Source organism: Dasypus novemcinctus, chromosome 4 (genome assembly GCF_030445035.2).
Source record: "Dasypus novemcinctus isolate mDasNov1 chromosome 4, mDasNov1.1.hap2, whole genome shotgun sequence".
NCBI classification, from domain to species: domain Eukaryota; kingdom Metazoa; phylum Chordata; class Mammalia; order Cingulata; family Dasypodidae; genus Dasypus; species Dasypus novemcinctus.
The window spans coordinates 138,961,090-138,975,272 of NC_080676.1; the positions used below are offsets into that span (position 1 = coordinate 138,961,090).

The 14,183-nt window shown below is 29.4% G+C and overlaps 1 protein-coding gene across 1 annotated transcript in view; it reads left to right on the plus strand.

The window, feature by feature from the left end:
• NCAM2 (neural cell adhesion molecule 2) overlaps positions 1–13,909 on the plus strand; it is a 589,167-nt gene extending 575,258 nt beyond the window's left edge. Inside the window, exons 17-18 of the mRNA XM_058296115.1 lie at positions 7,478–7,597; positions 8,561–13,909. Coding sequence (XP_058152098.1) covers positions 7,478–7,597; positions 8,561–8,672 — 232 coding nt within the window. The 3' untranslated portion in view covers positions 8,673–13,909. The remainder of the gene's footprint in view (positions 1–7,477; positions 7,598–8,560) is intronic.
• Positions 13,910–14,183: the final 274 nt, after the last annotated feature.

A 14,183-nucleotide genomic window follows, 5' to 3' on the forward strand; every position in this document is an offset into this window, starting at 1 on the left:
GTTTTTTAATTTGTTCAAGTTGACAGATTCAGACTGAGTGCTTCATATACGGGAAGAACAATTCTAAGCACGTTGCATAAATTAGTTTCCTATTTTTATTATCTGTATTTTATTGATCAGCCAATGGAGGGTAGTGACATTTTTATAGTTGGTGGGAAAGTCAGAGGGAAAGTCAGATAGTCTGGTTCTATGACATGTTCCTTTAGCAACTATACTATACTTCTCATTATTTTCTGTTTAGTTATCAGTTCTAGAAAATCTGTCTGGAATTTACATAGCATTTACCAGTTACAAATTGTGAAACATATCCACATCACAATTTTGTGCCAATTATGGCAAAATGTTGTCTGAAGCACACTTTATAATTCCACAGAAAGTATTGGTAGTTGTTCAAGAACCACTTCCAATACATTTAAATATAATTTATAAAGGACAAGACCAAACTTATGTAAAGTATGTGAAGCACTTCACACATGGTAAGTGTAAGTAAAATATGCCTTTGGTACTCCTTACAATATTCATTGTAATCGAAAAGGTTGGAAACAAATGTGTGTCAGCAGACTAATCAAATCTATATTGCTGCATACATACAGTAAGATAGTATGCACCGGGACAAAGGAAAAGCCTGCTGTGAATGTTCTGATATGGACTTTGGCTAAAACCTATTGTGAATTGAAGAGACATAATTATATTCAGAGTATTATGCTATCATTTATGTAAAAATAACTATATCTATGCACTTGCACACATATAGGGTTATATATGCAGAATATCTCTAGGAAAAATAAGTTATAACAGTGGCTGTCTTTCTGACAGATAACTAAGTCTCCTACAGATGAGGAATGGGAGAGGCTCACTACTTACTCTATATCCTTCTGAATATACTCTACTATGTGAATATACTAGTAAGTAAACACAAAAGAAAGGAGCAAAATAAAATTAAAAGATCATTAAAAAGAGAAAGTTTTTAGTGACAACTCACCATTTCCTTGTGTTACTCTTTCAATTCAGTGAAGTTTATTTAATCCTTTCCAGTTTACTTTTTTTTTTGTTTGAGTGCATGTTTTTTTCCAGTAAGGGATGCAAATAAAATTGAAATTAACTAATTCTATCATCTCTCTGCATCTTCTTTTGTTTGAAGATGTGTACAATTGTTGCTGTAATGGCAAGATATTAAGGCCCTACATCAAATCCATCACACTCTCCAATGTAAGACAAATTACGTTATAGAAATACAAAAAAAAAATTGCCACATAAAAAGCAACAGATGTTTTCTTATTACTTATTTTCGTATCTTTTTAATTTTCAAAACTTGATGTGAAATTTGACAAAAAGAAAGTAACCATTTAAAGGGAACAATCCAGTGGCACTTAGTACATTCACAGTATTGTGCAACCATCACTCTATATAGTTCCAAGATATTTTTACCAACCCAAAAGGAAATCCTTATCTATTAAGCAGTCACTCTTCATTCTACCTTCTGCACAGCAACCACAAATTTGCTTTCTGTTTCTAATAATTTACTTATTTTGGATACTTTATATAAATTGATTCATAAATATGTGACCTTGCCTGTTTGGCTTTTACCGTTTAGCTTAATATTTTAGGGGTTCATCCACATTGGAACATTTATAAGTACTTCATTTCTTTTTATGGCTGAATAGTGCTCCACAGTATGTTTACATGTTTAGCATGTATACACACACACATCAAGTTTTGTTATCTATTCATCCATAGATGCACATTTCTAGGGTTGTTTCCAGCTTTTTGCTACTGTGAATACTGTTGCTGTAAATATTCATGTACAAGTATTTGTTTGAATACCTGTTTTCAATTCTTTGAATATATACCAAGGGGTGGAATTGCCAGATCATATGGTAATTATATGTTTTATTTTTTGAAGACCCACCATACCTTTTCCACAGCTATTTATGATGCTACTAAATTCTTTTCATCCTCACCACCTTGTGTTATTTTATACTATATTATATTCTTCCAAATATTTCCCCATTTCGTAGGTTGTTTTTCATTTTCTTAATAATGTTATTTGACACACAAAAGCTTTTAATTTTTATGAAGTTAAATTTATCTATTTTTCCTCTTGTTGCTCTTGCTTTTGGTCTCATATCCATAGCCCAATCCAAGATAGTGTGATTTAGCCCTGTTTTCTTCTAACAGTTTTTTAATTTTACATCTTATATTTAGGTCAATGCTCTATTTTGAGTTAGTTTTTGTGTATAGTGTGAGGTAGGAGTCCAATTTATTTCTTTGGCCTGTGGATCTTCATTTTTTCAGCACCATTTATTGAAGAGACCATTCTTCCCCCATTGCATCATACTGGCACCCTAGTGGCAAATCAGTTAACACAAGATGTATGGATTAAGTTATGAATTCTCAATTATATTCCACTAATCTATATATCTAGACTACATCAGCACCACATTGTTTTAATAAATGTAGCTTTGTAAAAAGCTTGATTTTAGGAATTCTGAGTACTTCAACTTTGTTCTTTTCAAAAATTGTTTTGGCTCCCCACAGGACCTTGCGATTTCAAATAATTTTGATGATAGGCTTTTTTCATTTATTGCAAAAATAGTACATTGGCATTTTGGTAGGGGATGCATTGAACCTAGAGATTTCTTTATATAGTACTGTGATCATAACAATATTATCATCCTATTCATAAAATGGAATCTCTTTACATTTAGATATTTCATTTCTTTCCACTCTGATTTTTAGTTTTCTATGTGCAAGTTTGAACTTGATTGAACTTTTCACTAGTTATTTTATTATTTTAGACACTATGTATATTTAATTTTTGCTTTTTAATTTCCTTTTCAGATTATTAATTGTTGGTATATGGAAACACAGCTTTTAAAATTTTTCATGTTGATTTTGTACTCTGAAACTTTGCTAAATTCATTTATCAACTCTAGCAGATTATATGTGTGAATTCTTTGAGATTTTCTATTTTTTGTTCATACCTTTTTATTGCTCAGTAATATTCTTTTCTCTTATTTAATTTTAATATATTTTTATTAGAGAGTTTGTTAACTTACAAAACAATCATGCACATGTGTAGAATCCCCATACAACACCACTACACAAACACTCTAAATTGTTTTGGAACATTTGTTACAGACTATTAGATAAATATCATGAGCCTATTATCACTAACTATGGCCCATAGCTTATATTTGGTATGTTTTTCCCCTATTATTAACACAGTACATCTTCATCTTTGATACAACAATATTATAGTATTGCCAACTATAGTCCATAGGTTACATTAACTAACATTTTCCCATGCTTTTCCACATTCTTACTGCCTTGCAATAGTGATGTATATTTGTTCTAATTTCATAGAAGTACATTCTTGTATTTGAACTATTAACCGCAATTCTCGTCCACCTCTGGGTTCACAATGTTATTCAGTCCCAGATTATTCTCCAGCTTTCTTTCAATTGACATTTACATCCCTAGACTGTCCTTTCCAATCACAATCTCACTTATGAATAGGTCTTTGAGATTTTCTATTGGTAAGGTTAGGTTTTCTGCAAAGAGATCATTTTATATCTTTCATTGTAACTAAGATGCCATTTTGTTCTTTTTCTGGCCTAATTTCTCTGGCTACAACTTCCAGTATAACTCTGTGAAAGAGGGCATCCTTGTTTTCTTCATGATTTTAGGGAGAAATCTTTCATTCTTTCACCATTGAGTATTAAGTTAGCTGTGTTTTGTTTTGTTTTGTTTTTTTATGAAACCCTTTATCATACTGAAGAAATTCCCTTCTATTCTTAGATTTTCTGAGTGTTTTAATCATGAAAGTCTGTTGAATTTTGTAAAATGTGGTATATTCCTTTGTTTTATTAATAGGATGTATAACACTGATAGATATTCTTATGTTGAAACACCCTTGCATTCCTGAGATAAGTCCCACTTAGTCATAGTATATAATCTTCTTAATATGCAGTTGGAATTACTTTGCTAACATTTTATTGAGGATTTTTGCATGTATTTTCATAAAAGAAGTTGGTCTTTAATACTACTTTTCTTTTAGTGTCTTTATCTGAGTATCAGCGTAATACTAGCCTCATAGAATGAGATAGGAAATAAACCTGATCTTTGACTTTCAGAAGAATTTTGTAAAGTTTACTGTGATTTTGCTTTAAATATTTGATGGGATTCACCAGTGGATCCATATGGTCATGGAGATTGGGTGATTTTTATTACTGTTTTATTCTCTTGACTTATTATGTGTCTGCACAGATTTTACAATTTATTTTTGTGTCAGTTTAGGCAATTTGTGTATTTTCAAGAATTTGTCCATTGATCTGGTTTATCTATGATTGTAATCATTTTTATTTCTATAAAGTCAGTGGTGATTACCCATATACATTCCTGATTTCAGTTCTTTGCATTTATATTTTTTCTTTGTCTATATTAACTATATTGTTAATGGTTTGTCAATTTTACTCATCTTTTCAAAGAAACAATTAAGAAATTTTTTTTAATTTCCCCAATTATTTTTCTATTTTTTATTTCATTTATCTCTGCTCTAATCTTAATTATTTCCTTCCTTCTTGTATCTTTAGTTTAGTTTGCTCTTCTTTTTTTCTAGTTCCTCAAATGTGAAATTAAATTATTGGTTTGATTTTTTTTTTCTATTTTAAAGTAGATATTTACAGATTTAAATTTCCCTTTTAGGTCTGCCTTAATTGCACTCAATAAGTTTTGGTATGTGTGGTTTCATTTGTGATATCTTCCTTGATTCATGTTTTCAATACTATATGGTGGAATTTCCACCTTTGTAAGTTTTCCAGTTTTACTTCTGTTATTTTTTTCTAGCATTGTCCATTGTGGTTAAAGACAATATTTTACGTGACTTCAATCTTAAAAATTTATGGAGAATTGTTTTGTTTTTTAACATATGGTCTAGGATGGAGAATAATCCATGTGCTCTTGAGAAGAATGTGTGCTCTGTTATTGAATGGAGTGTTCCATATGTATCTATTAGATTTAGCTGATTTTTAGACTTATTTATAAGTCCTCTAATGTTTTTATTGACCTTCTATCTAGATATTCTGTCCTTTATTGAAAGAGGGATTTGGAAATCTCTACCTATTTTTGTAGAACTCTCTATTACTCCGTTCAGTTCTATAAAATTCAGTCAATCTAAGCTGTATATATTTTGTGACTATGTTGTTTGGCATGCATATATTTATAATTGTTATATGTTCTTGATGACTTTATTTTTGTTAATGTATAATTTCTTTTCATGGCTCTTTTAACATTTTTTAACTTAAAATCTATTTAATCTGATATTACTATGGCCCCTCCAGCTCTCTTTTGGTTAGTATTTGCATGCTATCTTTTTCTACCCATTCACTTTCAATTTATTTGTGTATTTGGAACTAAAATGAAGCTCATGTAGACAGAATATAGTTAGATCATAATTGTTAGGTTCTGGTTTTGATCCATTACGTCAGTGTCTGCCTTTTAACTGGTGAGTTAAACCATTCATATAAAAATGACAACTGATAAGGAAGGGTTTACTTCTGCCATTTTAGTATTTGTTTTCTCTAGATTTTCTTTTGTTTTTGTTCCTCAGTTCCTCTGTTACTGCCATTTTTATTGTTTAACTGAATTTTTGTAGTGCACCAATTTGATTCCCTTCTAATTTACATTTTTGTATATTTTTAAGCTATTTTTAGCAGTTAATTTGTGGGTTACAATTAACATCTTAAACTTAAAGCAACATCCTTTGAATTAAAGCCAATTTAAAGCAGTAGAATGTCAAGGCATTTTCAACAAAAGAAATAGATGATCAGGAGTTTCCCTTTTAATTATTTCATTTTGTTCCAGTTTTGAGGTAGGGAAATTTGCAATAAACTTTCTAAAATTATTAGTCATAAAAATTATACTCATTCAATTATTAATACTTTAGAAATCCAGTAAAAATTGCACTTACATATTAACTTATAAATTAAAATACCATGAGTATATATTACAAGGAATCAATTCATTTAAATTCTTTTCTTGAAAACATGAATATTTTAAAAATCCATGATCACTCTCAAATCTGTTCTTATATGCATCCAGTCTATTTGGTTGGTGGTAATAGTCTGATGATATTATCTAATAATTGGTTGGTGGTAATAGTCTGATGATATTATCTAATAATCTGTAATAAATATTCCTCCACAGTGTGGTGTGTTGGTGAAGGGGTGTTGTATGAGTATTCTACAAATGTGCATGATTATTTTGTAAGTTCAAACCTGTATAATAAAAATATATTTAAAAAACAATAGGGTAGGTTGGGGGAAAATACACCAAATGTAAGATATGGACTGCAGTTAGTAATATAAAAAAATCAATGAATACATTGTAGTTACAATCTTTCATGTGAATACCTAGGGACATTTTCAAGCAATAAAAATATTTTATATATAAAATGTGATCTTCTAAATTTTGAAATGAAAGCAATATTACTGATGATATATTTCAATAAGACTTCTATTTGTATTTTTTAAAATATAAGACAACCAAGAGTCCTTTCAATAGATTAATAAACCATGGTATATCCATACAACGGAATATTACTCAGTAAAAAAAGATATGATCAATAAAGCCATGAAAATAAATGAAGGAAACTTTAATTATACTGATAAGTGAAAGAAGCCAATCTGAAAAGTTTAGCCAATGCATGAGTAATGTATACAACATTCTGAAATAGGCAAAGTTATAGAGATAGTAGAAAGATAAATATTTGCCAGTAGGAGAAAGAAGGGAAAGATGAATAAGCAGAGAACAGGACATTTTTATTTCAGTGAAACTATTCTTTATGATACTAGAATTGTTCATATATGATATTATGCATTTCTGTAAACCCACAGAACTGTACAACAGAGTGAACCATAATATAAAATATGGTTTTAAGTTAATAATAATGTGTCAGTAATGGCGCATCAATTGTAGAGTACCAAACAAATGAAAGCTATTAATAATGGGTAAAATGTGTGTAGGTAAAAATGTGTGGGAACTCTCTGTACATTATGCACACTTTTTCTATAAATGTAAAGCTTCTCTGAAGAAATAAAGTAAAAAAATTATATGGCTAGTAAAAAAAATAAAACTACTTTCTCATACAATTTTTATTTAACAATTGTCGTTCATTTATTTCCAAAAAGGAAGAGTATACTAAATGTAAAATGTGAGTTACTTTTGAAAAATAAAGAACACAATTTTGATGATAAAAAGAGATGTAGGCAAAATGGAATTTCTTCTTTATATATTTTCCTGAATTAAATATATGCTGAGTTGAATTAAAGAAAAAATGTGATTCTTGATGGTGTTCTTAATCCCACCATGTTGAATTGATTCAAGGGAGGAGAGATTAAGTGGAGATTTGAAACTAGATTCTATTATGCATCCATTTTATATTACATAGGAAAGATTTTTTCCTTTACTTTTCTAGGAAAGATGGATCAAAAGAACCAATAGTGGAGATGAGAACAGAGGATGAAAGAATTACTAATCATGAAGATGGGAGTCCTGTAAATGAGCCAAATGAAACTACACCACTAACAGAACCTGAGTATGTAGCTTGAAATGATAATTATTTTTGGATAATTATTAGCAAAGTAAAAATACATTATGCTTTGCAAAAATGTAGTTTCTTTTTCAATGAAAATAGATGTGAATATCTAAAACCCATTTTCTATTGAGATATTTACCATAACTTTAGTATCAGTGTCAGATAAAATCTACTATTCAAACAAAACTTAATGATAAAGTATTATAATCAGAAATAAGAAAAAGTGGAAGTTTTGATTAATTGGCATCATAGTGGAATTTGGGAAAGTTTCTTAATATTAAGAAAGAAAGGTTGTTATTGCTATGTAGGTTACAACTGGAAACAATGCTCAAAAACTACTCAGAGGTGATTTTAAAAATGACAAGAAAAATAATAATTAAATGAAACCAAAAAAAGAAAACATGTGCTAAATCTAAAAAAAATGAGAATATTTAAAAATATATCTATTTGCATTAAATTTAAAAAAAGGATTAAAATATGCCAATATTGCTAATTCATCAATTTAACAAATTAATAAAATGGGTTAACAATTACGGATGGTGTTTACCTTAAAAAGTTGAGTACTGGTAAATCTTTATTTAAAATGTATAATATTTGCTTCCTATATTCCAAAACACAAAATAATTATATTTTAATATGAACAATGGGTTATCATATCTAAACCACCTATAATGAATGATTTGGTGCATCTATTCCTCCAAATATTAATATGACTCATTCAACACTCTGCATTGCATCATATTTTCAAAATAAATAATATTAAGTCCTTTTATTGTCCTTTAGATTATTTTCTATCTTTGTGCTATAGCTTTAGCAAAACTAATTTCATTTTATTCTAATAATTACTCCAAAATTCCCCAATACCCTAACATATTTCTTTTTACAAAAGAGTAATAAATGTTAAGGGATACTGCATAAAATACCTTGGTGAGCGAAGTACATTATTTTTCTATTTCTTTCCAGAAAATTGCCATTAAAAGAAGAAAATGGGAAAGAAGTCATAAATCCAGAAACTATAGAAATTAAAGTTTCTAATGACATCATCCAATCGAAAGACGACGACAGCAAAGCATAACAAGGTCATGACGGCTTGAAGAACACTAGAAAGAGCATTTGAATCACAGTGACCCTATGACCAAAACTATTCCATTGACCTTAATTTCTTGGGAAACTTCTAGCTTGGAATAGCTTGTACACATATACATATGATCAAATAATCCCTGCCATGTCCATTTTCTTTTGTTGTTGTTGCTTATTTTATTACGTATTTCAATATAGAGACCTGACTGGCACCAACTCTTGAGTATCAATTTGATTCTTTGATTGAGTACTGCAATTTATTACATGGCTAAAGTGCTCTATTTCTTAGGAACTATATCTCATACCCCTGACCTCTACAACAAGTAGGGGTTTAAGAAAAAGCAAAACGAAGAACCTGCTGCCTGGTTTTGAATACAATTTTGGACAATTAGATTGCCAATTTGGCTTTTCAGTTTAAAATGAAGGCACTTAGTAAAGGTTACATTTTTCATTACAGGAGAATTCCAGGGAATCCCAGGGCTTAACTGAGCCAGATATCCTTAGTGGGTATTAAAAGTTGAGAGACACTTTGGAAATCTGTTTTCAAGTTTTGATTTCTGTGCTGCTTCAGCATTGATTTGCAAGAGTGAAGTGCCATATTAAAATTGTTACCCATTTGAAATAACATTAGTTGCATGTGAAACTAGTTTAAAAATAACCCTAAACCTCTATTACTTTATTTAGGCCATATACATTCACAATGGATTACACAAAAATTAAATATACTGCAAGTGAAAATAATATTGATTTCTGCCCTCAGCTTCAAATAAAGCAAACTGAAATGGGAGCAATATCAATATGTTGTCTTGAGGTAGTTATAAATATGTGATTATCTTTTATTATTTTAAGAATTTTATCAGACACCAAATCTCTAGTGTTCAACTATTTCAAATTATATCCTCAGATATATTTTAGCCCATAATTAGATAATCCTTGTTTAAAATGCCATTTTCTTAGTGTTATGTCAATCATTAAATGTAATTGGTTAGATGGAAATTAAAATCTTCAGATTGATCAAATTAAAGAGAAATCATTTTATGTCCAAACGTGTCATAAAAATTTCAATGTTTAACTATTGAATTGACACTATTTGTGTTTATTCTGCATGTCATAGCTAGAGGTCATTTGAAGATTTCGATAAAAACATTTTGGTTGAAGAAATTCCTTAACTATTCAAACAAACTTTCTAATATCACTTGTTAGAGCCTAATCCAAAATAAAATACCTTATTAACTTCCAAGCTATGCAAGCTCCCAGAGGTAAAAAAGTGAAACATGATTTTAACTTAAATGTAAGGTAAACAAATATATTTATGTTTATAAACATATATACCAATTGGGAGCAGGTTTTAGAAAATTTCTTACCCTAGAGAACCAAAGGTTTCTTTAGGCCCCAGAACATTCATACTGATTAGTGTTTCAGGTGGTTTTATATATCAAATAATGGCTGGTTGGGAAATATGTTCTAAGAGAACCTTAAAAATTTTAACAATGCAGAACAAGCTGCTTTGGGATGTCTCTATATAGAGATAATTAGATGAATGTTAAATGAAATATTAATGCCAGTCATTTGGACAAGGAGAGGCAACTCATTTATACTATTCCTCACTTTTTTCACTGTCAGCAGGATAGAATGTGCCCATCTGCATGTTAAGACACTAAATCTCCAGTGTCTTGTTACCATAAGCCAGGGAGTTATAATGAAGGAATCTTTCCTTGCTTTTCTGGTATATTCCAAGGAAAAGACAAGAATTGCTGTCCTTACAAGGAAAATGAGCGATGTCTAAACAAACCAACCAACCATTAAGGTCGCTTTGTCTAACTTGATTATCCAACTGGTCTCTTGACAGATTTGACTGTTGCTGGTTCTGTTGTTTGATCTTCTGTTATATTTTATTTTAATGTTCTCTTTTCTTTTGTACCAATGTGCTAAAATTAGTCAAAATACTTGAATTAGTTTGTGTAAGTGTAAACGGGCTTAGTAATGTGTCCATGAAGCAAGAGCCATGAACGCTAATTTTTCCTGGATAGGGTTACGTGGTTTTGAACTAATATGAGTTAGGAAAGCTGAGAAAGTGATTTAGCATGTTTACTATTGTCATATCTGTGCTAAACTATGAGAACAGAAATAATAACAAAGAACAAAATATTTTGGTGTTTTATCAAAGTTCTATTTCTTTCATTTCTTTGGACTTTCCATGAAAAGCTATTCATTTAAATATTTTTAACAGTATATAACTGTTAAATTTGTTTCCACTCATGTGGAGCAATGATCTGAGATGAAAAGAAAATCTGACATTAATTGCAGACAGACTGTTTCAAGTGCACTGTTTCAATTGTCTGAGTGGTCTTTACCTCTTGTCCTTGAAATCTATGCCATGCAGGAGCAAAGTAATATTGTGATAAGCTTTTTATTTTTATTTTTTGACATAGCAATGGAATGCTCCAACTTACTCTATTTGTACATGTTTCCAAATAAGAGTTGGCTTGTAGTAAATTGTAAAATATGTGTAGAACTGAAATAACCTGTTTCTTATTTTTCATTCTTATTCTAAACTAAACATACCATAAAACTGTAAAAATGTTAATTTTGCTGTCTGAGAGTACTCTTAAGTGTTAGTATAAAATGTCAGAAGAGTTGACTGATTATAAGTACTGTTAAAATAATTGGAACCCTATGCTACTTTACACCAAGAAGCCTAGGTCTAACTGATAGGATATGTGCAATTAGGTAATGACAATCTATATACAACAAATTATAAGAGGAAACAATAATATCAGCATTTTAACACATATTTTATTTTTAAGACTGGCACTAATTAATTTGTCAACATATTTTGCAATGATTTCAAAAATAATTTAATTAAAAATTGTGATTTCTAAACATTTATTGTTTTTCTAGGGTAAGAAATGTTACCATTTTGGTGATACTAACAAAAAACATTAATGTAATGTTTCTTAGTTTTCTTTTATTTTTCTAGGAATACCTTTAAAAATATTTTTTTTTGTTGAAGGTTATTTGATCCTGCAAATTTAACATGAATCTTACTCTTTGAATTAAATATTTACACAAATTAAAGGGTTCTATAAATAAAATTATTTACTTGAATGCCATCAATTAATTATAACTTTATAATCATTCCTTTATTTTTCTGCTTATTTCAAATAATTAAGATGTATTTGTGCCTTTGGATTAGCATGACACTATTTTATAAAAAGAAAAAACACAACTGCAATCTTTACTGATAGACTTTGCTCATATCTGTGACACGTGAATGGTACTGTCATATTGAGTGAGTAACCTCAATTCAAGTCACTTTACCTTGAATACAAAAAGTCTAAATATAGCAAATTATACTATGTAATTTATTTCCTTTCATGACAAAATGATTCTTTTGATGCATACGCAAGAAATACACTTCATTTTTCTACATTGTTGTTTTAGACAATAAATACATTCTAGATATTGTTGAAATTAAATTTTCCCTGTTGTAAGTCAAAGACAACCAATGACTTTTAAAATAGGGTAAACTACAATGGTGACATTTGAATCTGCATTGCTACTGTTGATATAAATTTGATTTGGGATCATGAATCATCCTTTATTACTGATGGCAAACTAATCACTGATGAAAATATGTACAATTGAAGTGGTGGAAAGAATAAGAAATATTGGAATAGCATATAAGTTATTTGTAAAATTTGCAATGTTCTTTTTCATGGAGAATAATAAACGCTCAATTCAAGTCCCTCATGGAATTATTTTCCATAATCATATCAAGAGTGCTTATTCAACAAACTTCATGAGAAGGTGAAAATATTTTTCGAAATGAGATTGTTACCATACTTATCTTTAGAAAGAAGGGATTTTCATCTTCTTATCAGCCCTTTGAAGCATTTTTATATAGTTGATTATTGAAATTGCCTATGGATGCATTGACATACTAAAATTAAACTGAAGAAGATCACAGAAATGAAACACTTTAATTATAAAATAGAAATCTTTCAGGCGAATATTCTGCTCATAGATCTTAATGATATTCTAAGAAGAAACAATCAAAATTATAAATGAAAAGGTTATAAAAGGGTCAAGGGATAGTAGTGGCTGAAATGATGAAATGTTTTTACTGTTCCCTCTTTCTCTTTGAAAAATTGCACTTACCCATGTAGATGCAGCTGTTTAACAACACAAAAATAGAATGCTCACAGATTATTTTCCATCCTTTAAATACTTTTATATTAGATAATATGCTAAAATATTTATTTGATAGAAAAATTTAATATTCTTAGAATATAGACCATTTTTACTAGAGAAGTTTATCAGTAATTTAAATATATTCATCACCTGTTTTATTTTAATTTTTAAAATTTTTCAGTATTTTAGCCCACACAATGTTCATAATATTGGTATAGAAGTCATTTACATCAATTTAAATATTACTACATTTTTTTCCTGAAGTTAAAACATGTATCTTTTGGTATCTGCTGTTAACTTTCCTTGGAAAAAAATAAGCAAAGTGATGACTGTTGGAGCATTTCAAATCACAACCAGGCATATGAAAGTAGAGGAACAAAGAATTGAAAGAATTCAGAAATGCAAATTGAAATCCTACAATTGGATTATATGTAGTATAAGAAGTTCCGGAGTACAAACTAAAATTTAAGTACAATAATACTAAAGCAAAGAAAAACCTTAATGAAATCCAGAGGAAAAAGTTCACAGAAATAGAACCTATGATTCAATTTTGAAAATAGGGTTTCTTTTAGAAAATGACATGTATAATATAAAATAAATAGTACTCTTAAGTACAAAATATATTTGGTTACAACCTTAAAGGAATGTTCATGGTCTAGCATTTGCCTCTAAAGCCTGTTAGGAATAGGTGAACTACTTAGAAGTAAAGATTTAAGAAATTTTTTTTATTGGTATGTGGATTCTATGCTGTGTCCAGTATGCATTAAAACATACTATCTTCTATTTTTCTTTAACTTATATATATACCACCCAAATTCTATATTCTTAAGTTAGCTACCACAAAGGTTTCTTATTTGTTTCAATATAGTATGTCCCTATGAAATGCTGTATATATATGTCTAAACTGTAAAAAATTATACTGCAAATGTTGAAGTTTTGTATTTATGAAAGACATTGAAAGTATGGCTTACAGTATATCAAAATTGTCACTCTTCACCATTTGTATATTAATAGTAAAGATACTTTTACTTTAATAAAGTGTTGCATTTTATGTTTATTTTGAATAATATCTCTGCGATGAGTGAGCTTATGACTTGACAAATACTTTAAGTTAAAAAATATTTCCAAACATTTCTACATATTCAAAAAAAGAAACAGCTTCCTTCCACCTTGCCTCATCCTGAATGACAATTTTTTAATTTCTACAATGTGTACAGGTCAGAGAGTTTAATGAGTAAACTGCTTAGAGCAGCAGTTCTCTAAATGTGTTCTCCGGATTGGCAGCATCAACATCAACTGGGAACTTGTTAGA